The following is a 23,739-nucleotide window of genomic DNA, read 5'->3' as shown; positions in this document are numbered from 1 at the left end:
GCTGACATGCCAAATTTCCTTAGTCCTCTGAGAAAGTAGAGGCGTTAGTGGGCTTTCTTAACTATAGCGTCAGCATGGACGGACCAGAACAGTTTGTTGGTGATCTGGACACCTAAAAACTTGAAGTTTTCAACCATTTCTATTTCGTCCCCATTGATGTAGTCAGGGCTATGTTCTCCGCTACATTTCATGAAGTCGATGACTATCTCAAGCCATGCAGATTTGATGGGCTGAATGGCCTCTGCTGTACTACAGGGATTCTGTATTCTAGAAGGGTGATCCTGGATGGATCACAGTCAACAAAAAGGGCCCAAAACTTATCGGGTAAATTAGAGAAAAACAAAGGATGCAGGAGGGCCCTGAATCATGTCTTCTCCTCAAGCACTTAGCCTTAGTTCTACTGAGAAAATAAGTGCTTAAAACAGACAAAAGTTTGGCCTAATATGCAACCCTCCTTTTCAAACTGCTGGGGAGACTGAAAGAAAGGCATTGCCCATGTTTTCCAAAGGTGACCTGATCACCTGATGCTTGGAAGCTAACTTGCCCAGGGCCCCACATCCGCGGGATTAGTCTTAAGGGCCCATCTCCAACAGGTAATACCTCAGGTGATTGCTGTAGATGCCTTGCTAATGAGACAAATATGTTTCTCTTGCACTGTGGTGACAGCATTGTCTTTTATAGATTTTGCAGGTGGCCTAGCTCCACCCTAATGAATTGGAAAGGGGAATATATAGTAATACAAATTTGGGTTAGCCACCTTGGACTGTGATTTCAAGGCACTTCAGTCTCCAGGTTTTTAGAAAGTCCATTTTTAAAGCTAAATTCGTGTTCCAAACTGGTGGATTAAGATTAGATTTTTCGCATAAAGCATGTCTTCATGACCAGAGAAAGAAAACCTGGAACATAGAACATTATAGCGCAGTACAGGCCCTTCAGCCCTCAATGTTGCACCGACCAGTGGAACGAATCTAATGACCCTCTAACCTAAACTATTCCAATGTTATCCATATGCCTATCCACTGACCACTTGAACGCCCTTAAAGTTGGCGAGTCCACAACTGCTGCAGGCAGGGCATTCCACGCCCTTACTACCCTCTGAGTAAAGAACCTACCTCTGACATCTGTCCTATAATGATCACCCCTCAATTTAAATCTATGTCCCCTCGTGTTAGCCGTCACCATCCGAGGAAAAAGGCTCTCACTGTCAACACTGGAGAACACATACATTTAATAGCTTTCATGACCTCAAAATGTCACAAATCTCCTTACAGCCATGGGCAGATTTCTTTTTAAAATAACGTCCCTCTTGTAATGTGGGAAACACAGGCTAATCTGTGCACAGCAAGATCCCAGAAGCATTGCGTAACATAAGTAGTTAGACAATGTGTTTTGATCGGTTTGATCAGTAAAGGGAATAGAGTGCTTGTTTTGTTTGCCAGCTTGCATTAAACAGTTGAGAAGCTGCCACATTAAAAGGTTTCAGAGAATCCTACAGTGCAGAAGGAGGCCATTTGGCCCATCCGGTCTATGCCGACTACAATCTCACCCACTCCCTATCCCATAACCCCGTGCATTTGACCTAGCTAGTCCCCCCTAACACTAAGGGGAAATTTAGCAAGGCCAATCCACCTAACCTGCCCATCTTTAGACTGTGGGAGGAAACCAGAGCACCCGGAGGAAACCCACGCAGATACTAGGAGGATGTGCAAACTCCACACAGACAGTGACCCAAGCTGGGTCCCTGGCGCTTTGAGACAGCAGTGCTATTCCCCCCTCTGAAACCTGTTAAAGGTCTTGGAAAAAGCTTCCTGAACTTTGAGCATGTTCGACTCACAGTAAAGCCTTTGGGGACGCAGGCAAAAGAATCGATCCCTGAGTGAATCGATTCTCTTGAACTTAAGCAGGTCCTGATAATCAAAACCAACAAGCTCTTAGGCAGGGCATCACACAAATTCCTTGGTGCTATTGCACCAGGCTAATTTTCGCAGAGAGTGGGTGAGAGCGATGCCCACTGACGGACCCTGCAGGTGAGGTTCTTCCATACCAAGTGTGCAATTTAAACCTGGCCCCAAAATTTTAGATAGGGTCTGGGCGGTCATGGCCTTTGAATATCGATTAGTCTTCCTGTTGGAATTCCAGAGCTCATAAATAGTAAGGAGAGTTGCATTTATATAGCACCTTTCACAACATTGGGATGTCCCACAGCCCTTTGCAATCAATTTGGTACTTTATTTCCTTTTGCAGGATGTGGGCACCGAAGGCTGGCCAGCATTTATTGCCCATCCCTAATTTCCCGAGAGAAGATGGCAGTGAGCTGCCTTCTCGAATCGCTGCAATCCATGTGGTGTAGGTGCACCCACCATGCTGTTAGGGGGGATGGTTTCAGGATTCTGACCCAGCCACAGTGAAGGAACAGCAATACAATCCCATGGCAGGATGGTGTGTGGCTTGGAGGGGAACTTGCATGTGGTGGTGTCTTTGTGTGTCTGCTGCACATGTCCTTCCAATCGGTAGAGGCTATGGAATAGTCAGTGTTGAAATGTAGGGAATGCGGCAGCCGATCTGTGCACAGCAAGATCCCACATGTACAATCTGAGTGAAGGATATATATCGGCCGTGAGAACTCCCCAGGTGTTTGTCACGGTGGTGTCATGAGATGAGTTACTAAGGTGGGACAAAAACAGAAAATGCTGGAAAACCTCAGCAGGCCTGAAGGCTTCTGTGGAGAGAGAATAGAACCAACATTTCCCTCTCCACAGATGCTGTCAGACCTGCTGAGATTTTCCAGCATTTTCTGTTTTTGTTTCAGAATCCAGCGTGCTTTGCTTTTATATCAGGGCCGATGGGGGCCTCGATTTAACATAATGTTGGAAAAGGCAGTGCAGCACTCCCTCAGTACTGCAGCAGCGCCAGAGTAGGTGCTCAACTTCCTGGTGTGGGAACTGAACCCATGATCTCGGGGGGGGGGGGGTGACACTGAAGGAAAAAGTTGCATTAAGGTCACTGATTTAAAAACTAACATTTTAATGATTTCTGTATTTTTTTTAAAAAAAGGAACCAGCTCCTGAATTTGAAAGCCGTGTCACATTTAACATTTGCTTTGATAGCGCTAACTGTAGGAGCTAATCTGTGGAAAGGACAAATCTGATGATATTCACTTGCAGCATTGCACACCATCTCTCTCAATAAATGAGAGCAGTGCTAAAATAAGATTTTGCATATCTGCCTGTTCTTACTGGCTGCTGACATTCTACTGAGCAATCAGTTTGTCAGATGCATACTGTGCGTTTTCCTGAATTGCTTCAGAAAGATTATTTTGTAATCATGCTGATATTTTTAATGTTGCCACACATGTACAGATATCATCCAGTTGTCATGTTTATTGTCAATGGGTTTTTGTTTTGCAATGGGTTTGACTGTTTGCTGTTAAATGGTGTGTGTTACACAATCCTTAGTCCGTGTGACACAGGCCTACCCTTGGTGTGTGTTACAAAATCATATCCTTGGTGCATGTTACCCAATCCTACCCTTGGCACGGTGCCACAGTGGTTAGCAGTGCTGCCTCACAGTGTCAGGAACCTGGGTACGACTGCTGCTTGGCTGACTGCCTGTGCGGAGTCTGCACATTCTCCCCGTGTCTGTGTGGGTTTCCTCCGGATGCACCGGTTTCCTCCCGCACTCTGAAAGACGTGCTGGTTAGGTGCATTGGCCATGCTAAGTTCTCCCTCAGTGTATCCAAATAGGCGCTGGAGTGTGGCGACGATTTTCACAGTAATGTGGTGTTAACTTGCGACACTACTAAATAAATCTTAAAACTTGGTGTTTATTCCTCACATCAGCTCAGGTCAATGCCATGTATATTATGCAGGAGAAGTGGAATTAGAGGGGATAATTGAGTTGCTGTTCAGTCTTCATTTTAGAATTAACCCTTGTGCTCTAACCTTATTATTGTTATTGAAAATTCCGCTGTGTATATTTTGAACCCATCTGGTTCGCTAATGTCCTTTAGGAAAAGAAATCTGCTGTCCTTACCTGGTCTGGCCAACTGTGACTCCAGAGTCACAGCAATGTGATTGACTCTGAACTGCCCTCAGACAACTAGGGATGGGCAATAAATGCTGGCTGGCCAGCCAGCGACACCCATGCCCTAGGAATGATTTTAAAAATACTGTAATGCCATTGGGAGCATTGCAGTTTGTAATTCAGGAATGACATTTAACAGGTACTTTCCTTTATAAATGTGGACATAGGGACTTAGTGCTGTTATAGCTAAGGTTTATTGATTCAGCAAAGCAAGGTTTGTGTGCCTCAGTTCCAATTGCCAGAGCTTTTGCTTGCAATTATATTACAGCTATGGCTACTCAGAGTCCACCCGTATGCATTTCATTGTGTTTAGGAACCTTCCTCACTGGTCCTCCTCTCTTTAGCCTCAGGACATTGTCAGCTGGCTTAACATTCTCACCAGCTTCCCAGACAAGACCAGGAAACCAACGTGGTACTTTCCTGATCTTTGTGACTGGGTTCCACATTGGTAATGCCTTTACCAAGACGGGGTCTTATTTTCAATTGCCTGAATTGTGGTGAGTATGAATGTAAACAAATACACCTAGAAATGAGATCACCATCTCTCTAAACCACACTCCCCCTGCATGTCATTCTCACCTCCAACGACAAGGGGGAGCTGCTCAGCACTGTTCTTCAGCATCTAAATAGGGACCTATTCATTACCTGTCCCTGTTCCTTCCTGTTCTATCATCTGCATAACCAAATCAACTCAAACGTTTCCTTTCCGTTACAGCCCTTAACACCAGGGACTCTTGTCATTCTCTTCCTATCTCCTAGTTTTCTTCTCCAGAAATTCCTCTCATCAATGGGTGGCATGGTGGCACAGTGGTTAGCAGTACTACCTCACAGCTACAGGGACTTGGGTACGATTCCCGGCTTGGGTAACTACTCATGTGGTGTCTGCACATTCTCCCTGTGTCTGCCTGGGTTTCCTCTGGATGCTCCGGTTTCCTCCCACAGCCTGAAAGATATATGGGTTAGGTGCATTGGCTATGCTAAATTGCCCCTTAGTGTCCCTGGATGCGTAGTTAGCGGGGTAAATATGTGGGGTTACGGGGATGGGGTCTGGATGGGTTTGTTGTCAGTGCAGATTCGATGGGCAGAATGGCCTTCTGAACTGTAGGGATTCTATGATGATTCAATGTCTTGTTCCATTGACCCCATTTCCATTAATCCCCTTCCAGTATAATCATTTAATTTCATAAAATATCAGAGTGGCTTCATCAATTTTATGCTTTATTTTTACTTTAGATGACAAAATACAGGTGAAAGGTTGGGTCGCCTAAAGGAATAGTCCAATAATGATCTGAGAACACAAAATCTTATTAATTTAGCCCAGTGTGGTGGAGAATGAGAAACAATTAACAAGTTCACTCATTTCCAATTCCTCTAGTTTGTTGGTCAGGGTTAGTTATTGACTCTAAGGCCAGAATTCTCCAGCCTCGCGTGCCCAGTTGCGGCTGTCAGCGGGAACGGAGAATTCGGCGCTCAGTCAAATCTCCATTCACTACAGCGGGCCTGGAGAATTGCAAAGAACAATGCAGCACAGGAACAGGCCCTTCAGCCCACCAAGCCTGCGCCGATACGTAGTTTCTATCTCTCTGTTCGCTTCCCGCTATCAAGATACATCTTGAACATTGCTAAGGTGCCTGTTTCCACTGGCAGCGTTTTCTAAGCACTCACCACCCTCTATGTGAAAAACTTTCCCTGCACGTCTCCCTTAAACTCTCTCCTTCTTGCTTAAACCTGTGCCCTCTTGGTCACAGACCCTTCGACAACAAGAAGGGTCTTCATTCACCCTCTGAATGAAGCCTCTGACTGTTCACCCTATCTATGCCTCTCATAATTTTGTAGACTTCTATCAGGTCACCCCTCAGCCTCCATCTTACCAATGAAAACAATCCGAGTTTATCCAATCTCTCCTCATACCTAAAACCCTCCAGACCAGGCAACATTCTGGTAAACTTTCTTTGCACCCACTTCTTCTGGTAGTGTGTTGACCAGAACTGCACACAATACTCCAAATGTGGCCTAACTAAAGTTTTATATGGCTGTAACATAACTTACCAACTTTTATACAGCATGCCCCAGCCAATGAAGATATGCATGCTGTACACCTTCTTGACCACTTTACCCACCTGTGTTGCCATTTTCAGGGATCCGTGGACCTGTACGCCCAGATCCCTCTGTGCGTCAATGCTCCCTAGGGTTCGGCCATTTACTGTACAATTTGCACCTGAATTGGATCTTCCAAATGCATCGTCTCGCATTTGTCTCAATTAACTCCATCTGCCATTTCTCTGTCCGATTCTGGCCTAAATCCATTCAATAATGCCAGTTTTGTTTTTGTTGCCTTGGGAGCCTGCGTATCTTTGATCCCAAAGCGTAAAACAGGCATGGTGCCTCCTTTGACTTGGCGTACTCAATGTGGCCTTACACAATTGGAATTAATCAAAGAAGGTTGGATAGATTTTGAGAGAAAAAAATAACTTTTCCTTAATAGACATTCCACAGGTTCTTAGTGTACACAGGGGAGAAGGAAACGAGGGGTGCAGAACTGTTGCAATTACAGACAAAGTGAAGAGAAAGATAAGCTTATTATATGATGGAATCATTCAAAATGGCACAGTAGCACCTTGGAAGCACTGCTGCCTCACAGCACCAGAGAAACTGGTTCAATTCCCAGCTTGGGTCACTGTCTGCAAGTTCTCCCCAATTCTGCATGGGTTTCCTTCAGGTGCTCCGGTTTCCCCTCACAATCCAAAAAGACGTGCTGGTTAGGTGCATTAGCTGTGCTAAATTCTCCCTCAGTGTACCCGAACAGGCGCCAGGAGTGTGGCGACTAGGGGATTTTCACAGTAACTTCAATGCAGTGTTGATGTAAGCCTACTTGTAACTAATAAATAAACTTTAAAGGTCTGATGGCAACAGGGGAAGATGCTGTAGTTGTGTCGGTTGGTACGTGTTTTCAGACTTTTGTGCCTTTTTCCAGACGGAAGAAAGTGGAAGAGAGTGGGCGGGATTTTAGTTCCTCACTCATCCCAAAACCGTAAAATCCTGGCCCAACATCACCGGACCTTCCCATTGTCTGCCCTTCACTCGTTCTAGTTTCCTCCCACAGTCCGAAAGACATGCTGGTTAGGTGCATTGGCTGTGCTTAATTCTCCCTCAGTGTACCCAAACAGGCGCCAGAGTGTGATAACTAGGCTATTCTCACAGTAACTTCATTGCAGTGTTAACGTAAGCCTACTTGTGATACTAATAAACTTTAAAAAAGGGAGAGAGTATGTGCGTGAGGTCCTTGGTTGTGCTGGCTGCTTTCCCGAGGTGGCGGGAAGTGTAGGCGGAGTCAATGAATGGATGCTCACGAGTGTGAAGTATGGCTGCCATCATGTCAACCCATTCCTCCATTCAGCTGGCTCTAGAATCTTCTGCCGTACATGGTCCCTCTGACATGGTTCAGCATTACTGTAACCGGCTTGGCTACCTCCAACGTAACGCCGATTTCTGGAGGAAGCAATGTCTTAAGGTTAGATTTTTAACCACTGGATTCTAAACTGCTTTTCACGTTCCATTTTTTCTTTGTCATCCTTTATCCAGAGCCCAGAGACAGTTTTTAACTGGCTCAGTGAATTCCAACTCCAGCAGTATGCTGCTAACTTTATCAATGCGGGCTATGACATTCCAACAATCAGCCGCATGACCCCTGAGGTAAGTCGACAAACGACAGGAGGAGATAGTGGTGAAAGAGGTGCTGGTGTGCAAAGTCTCTCTCGGGACGCTATTGGCCTCCGAATGCCTTATGGGTTTGAGGGAAATTGCCTTGTCTGCTACACCTTAGCAGTGGCAAATCAATTACAAGGATAGACAAAGCAATTTCATGCAAACTCAGTAACAGTTCGCATGCTAATACCACACGCCCAGGATTTGTGCGTTAATCCCTAATGGAATAGAAGTACTAGGCTTTGCATTCATATTCCGTTGCACATCATCTGAAACTGCGTGAGTTGAAAATTGTTCTCGATTGTTCACTCTGAACAGTTTTAAGGGAAACTGCAGGTTCTTACCATTGTCTGCTTAACATGCCGAAAGCAAGTTCTGACTTCCAGAGTTAATTCATTGATCTCATTTCAAAGACTGTGAGCAGGTCTTCATCATGAAGCCTGACTCATACAACGCAGCTCTATCATTCTCCAGGTTTTACCCGCAGTTGTCGCCCTTTCGACCACCTTTCCTGGCACAGTGATTGGCATTGCTGCCTCGCAGCGCCAGGGACCCGGGTTCGACTCCCAGCTTCGGTCACTGTCTGTGTGGAGTCTGCACGTTCTCCCTATGTCTGCGTGAGTTCCTCCCACAGTTTGAAAGACGTGCTGGTTAGTTGTGTTGGGCCATGCTAAATTCTCCCTCAGTGTACCCAAACAGGTGCAGGAGCGTGGGGACTAGGAGATTTTCACAGTAGCTTCATTGCAGTGTTAATGTAAGCTTACTTGTGACACTAATAAATAAACTTTCCTAACTCCCCAACTCAGGCTGAAAGGCAACTCTCCATAGCCCTCCACCATTCATTAAAGTAGCGACTCTCAGCCTGTAAATCGTGACTGTTGAATTCTTCCAGTCCTTTCAAAGAAACAAGTCCAATGGCCAAAATCCTCCACCCTCGCTCGTGGCTGAGATTTTCGGGTGCCACTCAGGATGAATGGAGTTTTGGCTGGAACGCAACAAGATCTAACCAAGTCTGAGACTGGAGAATTCCACCCAATGTCTGCAGGTCCTCAAATCAAAAATGAATCATAGACAGACATTGTGTGTCCTTTTTATCCAAGTGATAACATGCATTTTGACAATTTTCGAATCACTCATCATGGACAGCAATGGTGCAGTTCTGGATATTTATATATTTAAACGGAGACCGAAACAAAACTTTGAAGGGTAAAAATAGAACACTGAAAGGAGTTTTTGAGCTTTTGAAAGCTGGTGTTTAGCAGAAGAGGTTTTATTGAATGACAGAGCAGCAGAGAGAATGAGGACACTGATGTAACAATGGCTTATTCAGAACCCCAGCGTCACTGAATTCAATCAAAACTTATCCATGCCTCACTTGCGTTTCAACATTCTTTCTCCATTTTCCTTGATAACCTTACTTGACAAAAATCCCATCTACCTCAATCTTGCAAACATTGAAACGTAGAGAAGAGGAGCAGGAGGAGGCCAATCTGCCCTTCGAGCCTGCTCCAAGATTCATTATGATCATGGCTGATCTTCCACAATAGCCTGAATCCACCTCCCCCCACCCCATCCACCCCCACATTTATCGATCCCCTTCACCTCAAGTGCTCTGTCTAATTGCTTCTTTAAAACATACAATGTTTTGGCCTCAACTACTTTCTGTAGTAGCGAATTCCACAAGCAACCACTCTCTGAGTGAAGAAATTTCTTCTCATCTCTGTCCTAAAAGGTCTACTCTGTATCCTCAGACTGTGACCTCTGGTTCTGGACATCCCCACCATCGGGAACATCCTTCCTGCATCTATCCTGCCTGGTCCTGTTAGAATTTTATAGAATTCTACGAGATCCCTCCCTCATTCTTCTGAACTCCAGCGAATACAATCCTAACCGACTCAATCTCTCCTCAAATGTCAAGTCCCACCATCTGAGGAATCAGCTTGGTAAACTTTCTCTGCACTTCTGCCAGAGTAAGAACATCCTTCCTCAGATAAGGAGACCAAAATATTCCAGGTGTGGCTTCACCATGACCCTGTATAGATGCATCAAGACATCCCTGTCCCTGTACTTGAATCACCTCGCTATGAAACATAGAAATCTAGAAACTAGAAGTGGGAGTAGGCCATTCAGCCCTTCCAGCCTGCTACACAATTCATCTTGATCATGGCTGATCCACGAATTCAATATCTCCCATATCTCTTGATCTCTTTAGCCCAAGAGTTATATCTAATTTCTTCTTAAAATCAGACAACATTTTGGCCGCAACTACATTTGGTGCACCTGCATGCTTCACCTCTCAGCGACTGATATACAAGGACACCCAGATCTTGTTGCACATTTCCCTCTCTTAATTTATGGCCATTTAGATATGGCCTTCTTGTTTTTGCTACAGAACTGAATAACGTCACATTTACCCAAAATATATTGCATCTGCCTTGCATTTGCCCACTCACTCAACTTGCCCAAATCACATGAAGCATCTCTGCATTCTCCTCACAGCTCACCCTCCCACCCAGCTCCTGTTGCCCCAGCACCCATAATCTTTATAGTGTGGTGGGGGGGTGGAATTCCAGATTCCTGCCAACCTTTGTGCCGGAAGAAAAGAATGGTTCTGTTATGTTAGCTGAGATCTGTTAACCTAGCACAGATAGCAATCACATCTAGGACCTTGCAGATCCATATGCTGTTGGTTTTAAGCAGTTGCTTCAATTGGAGGTGCGGGATAACCACAAACAAAAAAGAAATGAGCAATTTTTCCATTACAACCTATTGCTAAGAGATCTATAAATTGGAGGCAAAAGACCCCTCTTGTACCAGCATCGATATTCTTCTGATTCTTATTATGCAGGCTGAAGAAATGCCCATCTGCTACCAGAGAGTGACCATAAGACCATACAATATAGGAGCAGAATTAGGCCCATTGGATCTGCTTCACCATTCAATCATGGCTGATGTGATTCTCATCCCCATTCTCCTGCCTTCTCCCAGTAACCCTTGATCCCCTTATTGATCAAGAACCCTGTCCCTGTGGAGAAACCTTTATGGTTCCTGCGTTGGTGAAATGTTAAATGAATTAGATGTCTGGGAGTGGTGGGTGCATATTGAGTGGGAAGTATCTGAAACCTGCAGTTTCCCTGAAAGGACATGTTAACAGCTTCAAAATCGTGCAGGGGAGGCTCGAGATATCTGGTAACTGAAGAAATCAACACCTAGAGATAAACTGAACGTAGGGAAATGAAGTTGCAAAATCATTAAAAGCTGTGGGTGAATGGTACTGGACCTGGTGTGTTTGTGTGTACAGTCATGTGAAACCAAGTGTAGCCTGGTATTCTGACAGTAGGGGAGGCAGTGGCATAGTGGTATTGTCACTGGACTGGTAGTCCAGACAGCCAGAGCAAGATCTGGGGGCCAGGGTTCAAATCCTGCCAGAGCAACCGGTGAAATTTAAATTCAATTAAAAAAAAATGTGGAATTGAAAGTCTGCTGATGACCCTAAAGCTTTTGTCAATTGTTGGAAAAACCCATCTGGTTCACTAATGCCCTTTAGGGAAGGAAATTTGCTGCCCTTATTTGGTTTGGTCTGGCCTGCATTTGACTCAAGAACCACTTAAATGTGGTTGACTCGCAACTGCCCTAGGGCAACTAGGGATGGGCAATGAATGCTGGCCATGCTCTCATTCCTGGAAATGAATTTTTAAAAATTAGTACCCTTCACTCTAGACCTTGTTTTGGCAATGACCCTACATAAAACTGTCTGCTCTTACTTACTTCCTTCCTTCACGTTTTACCCCTGATCTTTCCCCATTTTTCCCTCTCCAAGGCTCCCATCTCCATTCATCCTCCTTCAGCTAAGAGGGAGGGTGAGTGCCGAGAAAGCGATGGACGTCTCCACAACTTTGGCAACAGCTCAATCAACGGGAGGCGTGCTGTCTCAGGGGTGAGACTTTCTAAACCCGATTTACCTCCCCCGAAGGTGAGACATTCGAAACAACGTGAGGCATTCAGTTTAGTCAGCCGTCCACAAACTGACATAACTCACTCAAAAGACTGCCCCAGGAGTCTAGTCGAAAGGACGGAGAGTTAGAGTGTCCTGGAATTTTCATGTCACGCAAAACTGAGACCCACCCCAGTCTCTCAATGCAAATTTGAGTCTTATCATAGAAACTAGAAGCAGGAGGAGGCCATTTGGCCCCTCGAGCCTGCTCTACCATTCATTTTGATTGTGGCTGATCATCGAATTCAATATCCTGATCCCCCCTCTTCTTCCCATATCCCCTGATCCCTTTAGCCCCAAGAACTATAACTAATTTCTTCTTGAAATAAGACAATGCTTTGACCGCAACTACTTTCTGCGGCATCCAGCCCAGAGACCACCAATATCGAGTATTAGACAAACCATGATTTGAGATTACAGGAGATCTTCCAATGGAAACGAGATCAGGTACAACGTGGTTCTACAGTTAGAAGATTGGGCGGGCTGTAAAACTGGCATTCCCCCTGAATGTGCCCCCTCACCCGACTGCTCTAGAAAATGACCACCCATAACCTCTCCCCCTCCCTCCTGCTACCCCTGCCTCACCCTCAGTGGCCTTTCATTGGTCATCTTAATCACTGCCATCCAGCACCTGATTTCTCATGTTCAAAGAGACTCCGTGAGGCCTCCAGGCTCAGCGCCGGATACATCCACGCATAAGTGGCTGTTATTGTTGCTTCAGATATAAGTGTGGATGGAGAATGCCAACAGAACCTCCCAGAGTAAAGATTCAGCACAGCCTTGCCCCAGTGCTGGCCTCTTCCAATTCCCATGCAGGCTATCACCTCACGGAGAGATAATGGGATAGCAATTAGAAGCGATATTTCTTTCCCTTCCTAGCCCAGAGTTGGCGAAGGCAGTGGCACTGACCCTATTGATTGACAAACTCAACACAGAGGCTAAACCTGAGATTCTGACACCCCTACAACGGGACTCCATCCACATTCAACCATCCCGAGAAACTGCCAGGGGGCAATTTCAGGATGGAGAGTAACATTGTGCCCAACGTAAAGCTGGCAATGCTGCCTACTTCTGTTGGGTTCCCCGCCCAGCGAGTTGGGTTAAAATTACGCCCCGTTGTTGAGTGGAACACATCCGACATCTCTCAGGGCACAGTGGGGGAATGAAATTTTCTAGCCGCAGGCAGGTTCTCCTTGGCAACCTCACCCCCGAGGCGGTAGGCTCGCCGTTCAAGATGGGTTAATCATCTGAACTTTCTAAGACAAGACTGTGCCATTGTTGTGTTCAAACATGTGCAACGTAACTGTTTAGCAAGTCGTTTGTCGGGCGCTGGAAGGGTGTCATTTTAGGTTAGCTCTTGAAGAGCTGCTGAGGTCAACTTAGTAATTGTGAGCAATGGCCTGCTACTGCTTCCACTGTCAATTTCAGGTTCACCAATGGCAACTTGAATTGTAACAAACTCTGTGTTCTAGGACCTAACAGCAATTGGAGTAACAAAACCCGGACATAGGAAAAAGATTGCCATTGAAATAAATCGGCTGAATCTCTCTGAGTGGTTGCCCAACTACCAACCAGTAAGTTTGATCACCTGCTTCAATCCCAAAAGCCTATCCATTGACAATCAGTGGACTGTATGTCCATGACCCCTACCTCCCAACACCAACCCTTACTCCAAAATGCATCCATAACATCCCGTTACCCTCAATCTCCCAATCCTCACCCCAAGCAAAATCATGTCTCACATCTCAGCCGCCATCTCATCCCATTCCGAAATGCTTGAAACTGATTTTGCGTTGTCAAGAATGGAGATTGATCCCTGGACCCGAGTCTGTGGTGGAGAATAAGCACAGGTAGCATGAGGAAATGAAGAGGTCAGTCAGGATCTGAAAGAGGATGACACTATCGTACTCTGAATGTTGCACAGTAAGAAGTCTCACAACACCAGGTTAAAGTCCGAGAGGTTTATTTGGTAGCACGAGCTTTTGGAGCGCTGCTCCTTCCTCAGGTGAGTCCACAGAGTTCTCAGTCCTTACAAAGTCCTCACCTGATGAAGCAGCAGTGCTCCGAAAGCTTGTGCTACCAAATAAACCTGTTGGACTTTAACCTGGTATTGTGAGACTTCTTACTGTGCCCCACCCAAGTCCAATGCAGGTATCTCCACATCGTGACTACTCCGAATGTTGGAAGTGTTCTAACCATCCGCTTTGCGGTTGATAATCCTGTGACGTCTAATGCAGATCCCAAAAGCCGCGTTTGAGCAGAGCAGTCAAGGTGCAGGGTAATGAGGAATGAAGAAACATTTTTCATTGGTTTAAATGGGAAAGAGATCAGGAGGGATATATAGCAAGTGACTGTACTGATATCACCGATTAATAAGGAATTGATGGATGGAATACACTGAGATCCATCTAGTTCACCTACCATCCTGCTCATCACACATTATAACGACATTGGAGCTGTTGACTAACCGACTAATCACAGTGACCAATCCCCATCAATTAGTCTACAATAGATCTACGCCAGAGGTGCAGAAAAAGGTAAAAGTTCATTTATTTGTCACAAGTAAGACTTACATTAACACTGCAATGAAGTTATTGTGAAATTCCTCTAGTCGCCACACTTCAGCGCTTGTGTGGGTCAATGACCAGCACGTTTTTCAGACTGTGGGAGGAAACCAGAGCACCCGGAGGAAAACCACGCAGACACGAGGAGAATGTGCAAATTCTGCAAAGTCAGTGACCCAAGCCAGGAATCAAACCCAGGTCCTTGGTGCTATGGGACAGCAGTGCTAACCACTGTGTCACCGTGCTGCCCGGAAGTCCCAAAGGTGGGGAGTTTTGGGAATAATCGACCCAAAGCCAAAGCCCGCTGCACTTGCGACATGTCACTCCCGAATTACTCATTAACCGTGTCCCAAAATGTATTTTTCTGAAAGAAGTCTTTTTCGGTTTGCAATTAATTAGACTTAATACTGTTTGTTCTCACCATCTCCTGGTGGGGGGGTGGCGTTCCTTCCAGACAATGACTGTTCATTCTCTGAAATCTAGCGAACGTTCCACCTCAGTCTATCATTTTAGCAACAGAGGCATCAATGCGTGTGCGCACTGTTCCCCGGCGTATTGTTTCATCAGCGTGCTAATACATTTACTTTAAAGTGGCAGGGAGATTGATTCCATCTGAAATCTTTAATACATTTGTTATGAGTACAGCACAGCACAATTTGAATAATGTCGTTTTTATTTTTTCAATCTCAAATAATTGCGGATTTTCTTTGCACACAACGTTGACAAATATATGACACGCTTATGAAAGGATTCTTATGAAGTGGAATTAGAGGAGACTAAAAAGCTTCCTGATTTCATCTGCTTTGGAAAATGAAGGATTTGTAAGTTATTATTTGGGCTGTGGCATTGCAACTCTGCGGAATGTGCTCAGCATTGTAACTGGAGTATACACATCAGCTGTGATCTCATTGAATTGGGGAAAAAGCATCGAGGGGCTAAATGGGGCCCCCTCTGTTCTGAAATTCTAAAGTTAAAGTTTATTTATTAGTCACAACTAAGGCTTACATTAACATTGTAATGAAGTTATTGTGAAAATCCCTTTGTTGTCAGATTCCAGCGCCTGTTCAGGTACACTGAGAGAGAATTTAGTATGGCCATTGCACCTAACCAACACGTCTTTCAGACTGTGGGAGGAAACAGCACCCAGGGGAAACCCACACAAATACGTGGTGAACCGAAAACGCAATGATAGTTTCAAGGTCACCATTCTGAAACTTCCAGGTTTTTGTTAGTTGAATTTAAATTTCACAATCTACCAAGTTGGGATTCGAACCCAAGCCCCCAGAGTATTACCCCGGTCTCTAGATTACTGATCTATGACAATATAACTGCACCATCGTTCTCCCCTGAAAGACCAGAAGAAGTCTGTTCGGCCCATCGAGTCTGCTCCACCATTCAATGAGGCCATTTGGGGTGGCATGGTGGCACAGTGGTTAGCACTGCTGCCTCACAGCACCTGGGGCCCAGGTTCAATTCCCTGCTTGGATCACTCACTGTGCGGAGTTTGCACGTTCTCCCCTTGTCTGCGAGGGTTTTCTCCGGGCGCTTCAGTTTCCTTCCACAGTCCAAAGACGTGTGGGTTAGATGGATTGGCCATGCTAAATTGCCTCTTAGTGCCTGGAGCGCCAGCAGGTGAATACATGGGGTTATGAAGATAATTGCCAAACATTATCTTGGATTAGTCCAACAGAAGTTCATGGTCACCAGTCCTATCTTGCTTGCATCGTACCTACTCATAACTAGCTCCTCATGAACTGGGTCTGAGTGCCTTTGCCGGAGGAGCCAGCACACTAGTCGGTGCAGACTTGATGGGCTGAATGGCCTCTTTCTGCACTGTAGTATTCTATGATTCCATGAAATCATGACTGATGTAAAATAATCCTCAGCTCCACTTTCCCACCTTATTCCCATATCCATCAATTCCCTTACTGATTAAAACCTGTCTAACTCAGCCTCGAGCATACTTGACAATCTTCTATTGTAAAGAATCCCACAGATTCAGTACCCTCTAAAAGAAGAAAGGGCTTTGGGTCATCAAAGGATAAGACCATAAGACATAGTGGCAGAATTAGGCTGCTCGGCCCATCGAGTCTGCTCTGCCATTCAATCATGGCTGATTTCTTTTTCTCATCTCCATTCTCCTGCCTTTTCCCCATAACCCTGGACCCCTTATTAATCAAGAACCTATCTACTTCTGTCTTAAAGACATTCAATGACCTGGCCTCCGCAGCCTTCTGCGGCAAAGAGTTCCACAGATTCACCACTCTCTGGCTGAAGAAATTCCTCCTCATCTCTGTTTTAAAGGATCATCCCTTTACCCTGAGGTTGTGCCCTCTGGTTCTAGCTTTCCCTACCAGTGGGAACATCCTCTTTGTGCCCACTCAATCCTGGCCTCATAGTATCCTGTAAGTTTCAATAACATCCCCCTCATCCTTCTAAACTCCAACGAGAACAGACCCAGAGCCCTCAACTGTTCTCTTCATTCCAGGGATCGTCCTTGTGAACCTCCTCTCGACCCTTTCCAAGGCCAGCACACCCTTCCTTAGATGTAGGGCCCAAAACTGCTGCAAATGGGGTCTGACCAGAACCTTATACAGCCTCAGAAGTACATCCCTGCTCTTGTATTCTAGCCCTCCCGACATAAGCCAACATGCCCGTCGGATTCTCTTCTGCCATGCCTCCATTTATTTCAGCAACTGGCATTGGAAACGTGCCTTCAAATCTAATCAGCTCCACAAGAATTACTGCCAGTCTGAGGATTTTTTGCGCTGGTTCCTACTGTGCGCCCTGATTGAAAACAAAAGTGGTTGCAATACAGAGTTATCCATGCATCAACTATCCCAAAGTGAACTCCTCCAGCTGGCTAATTGGATTCCACATCTGACGAGCCAAATGCAGTGAGTTCAGATGAGCTATGTCCAACTCAATCCATTTATTTCCAACACTGTGTCACAATTATCTACAGGAAAGTGCAGTGCTATGCAGCATGCAGATGTATATTAGCTTATCATTTCATGAGATAGAGTGGATAAGGAGCAGCTATTCCCCTTTGCTGAAGTGTCAGTCACGAGGGAATATATGTTCAAGGTGAGGTGCAGGAGGTTTAGGGGGGATGTAATGAGAAACTTTCTTACCCAGAGGGTGGTGATAGAACAAACAATAAAGAAAATTGCAGCACAGGAACAGGACATTCGGCCCTCCAAGCCTGTACTGACCATTGGGAAGACGCAGCATGGGTTCATGAAGGGCAGGTCGTGTTTGACTAATTTGGTGGAATTCTTTGAAAACATTACATGAATAAAGAACAAAGAAAATTACAGCACAGGAACAGGCCCTTCAGCCCTCCAAGCCTGCACCGAACATGCTGCCCGACTTAACTAAAATCTCCTACTCTTCCAGGGACCACATCCCTCTATTCCCATCCTGTTCATGTATTTGTCAAGATGCCCCTTAAAAGTCACTACCGTATCCGCTTCCACTACCTCCCCTGGAAGTGAGTTCCAGGCACCCACCATCCTCTTTGTAAAAAATCTGCCTCGTACATCTCCTTTAAACCTTGTCCCTCGCACCTTAAACTTGAGCCCCCTAGTAATTGACTCTTCCACCCTGGGAAAAAACTTCTGACTATCCACTCCGTCAGTGCCTCTCATAATCTTGTAGACTTCTATCAGGTCTCCCCTCAACCTCCGTCGTTCCAGTGAGAACAAACCAAGTTTCCCCAACCTCTCCTCATAGCTAATGCCCTCCATACCAGGCAACATCCTGGTAAATCTTTTCTGTTCCTCTCCAAATTCTCCACATCCTTCTGGTAGTGTGGCAACCAGAATTGAACAAAATTGATGGTCTGGGATGCATTGTGTGTGGTGGAGGCAGGTTGCCTCACATCCTTTATAAACTACCTGGCTAAGCACTTGGCATGTCATAACATTCAAGGCTATGGGCCAAGTGCTGGTAAATAGGGTTAGGAGGGAGGTCATGGGTTTCACGTGTTGATTCAGACTCAATGGGACGAAGGGCCTCATCTGCACTGTATGATCCTATGACTCATTGTGTTTCAATGATGGGCCTAGACTGAAAAGTGAACTCATTGAAACCTAGAAAAAGTGCAGAAAAGATTTACTAGGATGCTACCAGGACTTGATGGTTTGAGTTATAAAGAGAGGCTGGATAGACTGGGACATTTTTTCCCCTGGAGCGTAGGAGACTTAAGGGTGATCTTATACAGGTTCATAAAATAACGAGAGGCACAGATCAGCTAGATAGTCAATATCTTTTCCCAAAGGTCGGGGAGTCTAAAAGTATAGACGTAGGTTTAAGGTGAGAGAGGAGAGATACAAAAGGGCCCAGAGAGACAAGTTTTTCATTCAGAGGGTGGTGAGTGTCAGGGACGTGCTGCCAGAGGTAGTAGTAGAGGTGGGTATAATTTTGTCTTTTAAAAAGCAGTTACATGGGTAAAATGGGTATAGAGGGATTTGGGTCAAACACAGGCAATTAGGACTAGCTTGGTGGCAAAAGAAAAGGGCGGCATGGACAAGTTGGGCTGAAGGGTCTGTTTCCATGTTGTAAACCTATATGACTCTATGACATACAAAATATTTCAAGGGATAGACATGGTAGATGCAGGTAAGCTGGAAAAGCAGGAACAGCAGTGCAAAGACATGTAGATTAGGTGGATTGGCCATGGTAAATTGCCCTTTAGTGTTGGGGACTGGCAGAGTAGATACAGGGGACATTACAGGGACCGGGCCTGGGTGGGATTGTTGTCAGTGCAGACTTGATGGGTCAAATGACCTCCTTCTGCACTGTAGGGATTCTATGATTCTATAACTCCCCGAGTTGCACTCAATGTGAACACTGTTTTGCAGTGAGGTTGACCAATCTGAGCCTTGTTCTTCTTCCCTCACAAACCTAATGAAACTCTTACCTTTCCAAATGACTAGTCATTAACCTGGACTTTTGGTGTTAAAAACTAAAAGTTAAAGCACATTGTCCACGACAGTAAACTAAGCCAGGGGTGGATTTAGATACATAACTTATGCAAGGAGGCACCTCAATCTTCATTGTCAATCAGGGAGGTAATGGTCCAGTGGTATTATCATTCACTATTAATTACTATTTACTATTAGACTATTAATCTAGAAACTCAGCTAATGTTCTGGGAATCCGGGTTTGAATCCCGCCATAGCAGTTATTGGAATTTGAATTCAGTAATTGGAATTAAGAATCTATTGATGGTCATGAAATCATTGTCGGAAAAACCCATCTGGTTTGCTGATGTCCTTTAGGGAAGGAAATCTGTCGCCCTTACTTGGTCTGGCCAACATGTGACTACAGAACCACAGCAAAGTATTTGACTTTCAACTGCCCTTCAAGGACAACTAGGGATGGGCAATAAATGCTGACTAGCCCATGTCCCATGAATGAATAAAAAAAAATGTACTGAATAGCTCTTTCTATACTCCAGCCTGTTCCCTTTTACAAATCTATGACTTTTCCTGTAGTCCATATTAATGCTCTGTGCGGCCTCTTGGTTATGATTTCTTCTTCATTTCAACAAGTGATGAATTCATAAATGTAAGGAAAAGTATTGGGATTAAACCAAGCTCATTCATCCATCGAGCCTCCGTTACCTCAGACCATGCACCAATCTGTTTCCTCATGAACCCTTCCCTTTCCCAAGCATTTAACCACCCATAGAAAGGGACTCCAAAGTCTCCACAAAATGGAATGTAAATCAAGGCAGAAGCAGAATAAATATCTTGGTTATCCGCGTCACACCGTGCTTGCCTGGCTGCCTTCCCTGACTATTTAAAAAAAAGTTCCTGAGGGTAAGAATCTAAAGATAGATGTGCTATTCACAGCAATCCTCATATCATCAAATGTCTCTGGAGACTTGCAAAACAACACATCAATTCAGATTTCATTATTAGAATATAGAACAGTACAGCACAGTACAGGCCCTTCGGCCCTCAATATTGTGCCGAGCTATGTCCGAACCCAAGATCAAGCTATCCCACTCCCTATCATTCTGGTGTCTTCCATGTGCCTATCCAATAACCGCTTGAAAGTTCCTAAAGTTTCCGACCCCATTATCACAGCAGGCAGTGCGTTCCACAGCCCAACCACTCTCTGAGTAAAGAATCTACCTCGGACATTCCTCCATTATCTCCCACCATGAGCCTTATATTTATGCCCCCTAGTAACAGCTACATCCACCTGAGGAAATACTCTCTGCACGTCCACTCTATCTATCCCCCTCATCATTTTATACATTCTTTTACATTTAAAAATATGTTAGTCATATTTGCATGTGGGAATTGGCCATTTGAAATTTAACAAATTCAAGATAAAGTTTTACAGAAAATACAAAGGGCTCAGTGTCAAGGAGAGGTGATGGCCTTGTGGTTTTATCGCTAGACTATTAATCCAGAAACTCAGCTAATATTCTGGGGACGTGGATCCAAATCCTGCCACGGCAAATGGTGGAATTTGAATTCAATGAAAAAACATCTGGAATTAAGAATCTACTGATGACCGTGAAACCACTGTCGATTGTCAGGAAGACCCACCTCATTCACGAATGTCCTTTAGGGAAGGAAATCTGTTATCCTTCCCTGGCCTACATGTGACTCTCAGTAATGTGACTCTCAACTGCCCTCTGAACAAGAACAACTGGGGATGGGCAATAAATGCTGGCCAACCAGCAACACCCATGTCCCATGAATGACTAAAATAAATTGGACCAAATTCAGAAATGGCGCAGGTAGATCAGATACACACAATCAGTCTAGAAGTGCAGAATAGAGGCATCTTCACAGAATGCCCTATTCATTCGTTATGTTCCTGCCCACCTTCAGATCAATAGCTTTTGGCCACAACCTTCCTGAAAGTGAGCGCTGATAACAGCATTGGAAAGATAAAGAGGGATGTGGGATATGGATGGACGTTGGGAGCAATGATCTATTTCCTTGACCAATTGAAAATTTAAGGATTGAAAGATAAACTGAGAAGGAGGGTGAATTGGAAGGGGTGACATCAATGTCAAATCAGATGCAGAAAGAGAAATGAAGAGAGGGAAAGAAAAATTTTGCTGAGAGAGCTGCCTCACAGTGTCAGGGACCCGAGTTCAATTCCAGCTTCAGGTGACTGTTTGTGTGGTGTTTGCACATTCATCCCATGTCTGTAAGGGTTCCCTCTGGGTGCTCTGGTTTCCCCTCACAGTCCAAAGATGCGTGTGTAAGATTGATTGGCCATGCTAAATTGCACCCTGGTGTCTAAGGATGTGCAGGTTAGGTGGATTGGTCATGTTAATTTGCCGTTTAATTTCCAAAGATGTGCAGGTTAAGTGAATTGGCCATGCTAAATTGCACCCTGTTGTCCAAAGATGCGTAGGTTAGGTGGATTGGTGATGCTAAATTGTCCTTTAGTGTCAGGGCAGGGTAGATAGGTGGGGTTACGGGGATGGGGCTTGGGTGAGACTGTTATTGGTGCAGGCTTGATGGGCCAAATGGCCTCCTCCTGCACTGTAGGGATTCTATGATTCTGGTGTACACTTGTTGCTGGAACATTACCTGCCAAATGAGATTGCCTACTAACAATCCACACTCCAGTGTCAGCTTGAATACACCGTGTGAACAATGCACTTTAGCATGTGGGATTAATGGTGAGACCATCACTCAATCCCCAATTTTGCGAATGCTAGTTAGTTTCCTAGTGACACAATAATCACTCCATTTTTTAGCCCAGTTTCACTCTATCTCCTCTTTCTCTCATCCTCTTCTAGCCCAAGTGGCACACCTATGGAGGAGAGGACAGAGGACACCACCACTGATCTTCCAACACCCCTTCAAGTCCATGGCCAAATTTTCTTCTAATCATTCAATTGGTGCCAGGATTGCCCAGTTAGAGAGAGGCGCCAGAGGCTGATTAATTAGCTGCATCTAAATGTACACATTTGACTTTTTACTTTGAATTATTCAAAGAATTGGTAGTGTCTAACAGCAGTCTCTAAGACAGCATGGCCTCTGACATAAAGTGCATTGTTATTAACCCTTTGCTCATAGTGAATGCACCTGAGATGTATCAATTTATCACACACTGTACATTTTTCTTTTTGTCTGACTCTTTAAGATGACATAATGGAGAAAGCTTGCCATACTTATAAATCTGTGAACAGTAAAGCACTTTAATGGAATAAAAATTGCCCTGTGCTATGACATTTGGACAAAAGCTGTCCAAACTCTGTTCTACCTCTCTTCCAACACCAGGTTAAGGTCCAACAGCCCAAAGATGTACAGGTTAAGTGGAGTGGCCATGCTAAGTTGCCCCTTAGTGTCCCAGGATACATAGGCTAGAAGGATTAGCCTATGTATGGGGTTACAAGGATAGGGCCTGGGTGGGATTGTTGTCGGTGCAGACTCAGTGGGGCGAATGGCCGCCTTCTGCACTGTAGGGTTTCTACGGTTTTGATAATTTGGAATCACGAGCTTTTGGAGCTCTGCTTCTTCCTCAGGTGAGTGGTCACTCGCCTAATGAAGGAGCAGCACTCCAAAAGCTCGTGATTCCAAATAAACCTGTTAGACTTTAACCTGGTGTTGTGAGACTTCTTACTGTGCCCACCCCAGTCCAACACCAGCATCTCCACATCACGGCAACCTCTCTTCTAGCTGTTGTTCTCTGGAAGTTTTGGAGAACAGCACTGCTCTGCCATGGTCGTTCAGTGGCAACCAATGTTATTTTAGAAACATAGAGAAACTAAAGCTCAAACAGGCCCTTCAGCCCGCAAGTTGCGCCGAACATGTTCCCACAAGTCCTTTCACGTTGGATGAATTCACCATCCAGAACTAAAAGTTGATGATCTGAACGACCAAAATTCTTAATTATGTACAGAAAGCAGTCATGAGCTCATGTGCTGTGACAGAATTTTATGTTGCACATTGACAGCGATGAATAGCCTCAATCATTGTTACCTCACATAAGCTGCAGCTGGTAACAATGTACAGGGCCAAAAGACATGTAAGAATTAGGTGGAATTCCATTGCTTTCCCTGGTGGAGTACCTTTCTGTTACCAGGGCAGAAAGGTGACCCCTTACATGCAGGTTAGGCAGATTGTGTGGGTGAGCAGAAGGCAATGGAGGTGTGTTTTCTGCTCACCTGCACATTCCACCTAACCTGCACATACTTCCAATGGACTATCGTCAAGCTCAGCATTAGTTTGCATTTGTGCCATGTCCGAGTTTAATGAACTCGGACCCATTTGTTCTGTGAGGGACGAGCCAGCCAAAAGTCAGTTTGTTCATCCCCAAAATGTTTTCCACCCACAGTTACTGCAGGAGATTATTATCTCGAGCTTAAGACTGCTGTCCGTTTTTGCTGGGCGATTTTAAATCAAT

The 23,739-nt window shown here is 45.0% G+C and overlaps 1 protein-coding gene across 6 annotated transcripts in view; it reads left to right on the top strand.

The window, feature by feature from the left end:
* Positions 1-23,739, top strand: part of caskin1 (CASK interacting protein 1) — a 634,002-nt gene that overhangs the window by 579,160 nt on the left and 31,103 nt on the right. For 4 of the 6 annotated variants that reach the window (XM_080206871.1, XM_080206870.1, XM_080206867.1 and 1 more), the window contains 2 exons: positions 7,666-7,776; positions 13,255-13,356. The exons of 1 other annotated variant lie outside the window; for it this stretch is intronic. In XM_080206871.1, the coding sequence (XP_080062997.1) occupies positions 7,666-7,776; positions 13,255-13,356 (213 nt within the window). The remainder of the gene's footprint in view (positions 1-7,665; positions 7,777-13,254; positions 13,357-23,739) is intronic. One more of the 6 variants, XM_080206868.1, reaches the window with a different exon arrangement.

The sequence above is a fragment of the Carcharhinus amblyrhynchos genome, chromosome 18 (assembly GCF_965287045.1).
Source record: "Carcharhinus amblyrhynchos chromosome 18, sCarAmb.v2.hapA, whole genome shotgun sequence".
NCBI classification, from domain to species: domain Eukaryota; kingdom Metazoa; phylum Chordata; class Chondrichthyes; order Carcharhiniformes; family Carcharhinidae; genus Carcharhinus; species Carcharhinus amblyrhynchos.
The sequence above is the reverse complement of the archived record's forward strand: the minus strand, read 5'-3'. Positions and strand labels throughout refer to the sequence as shown.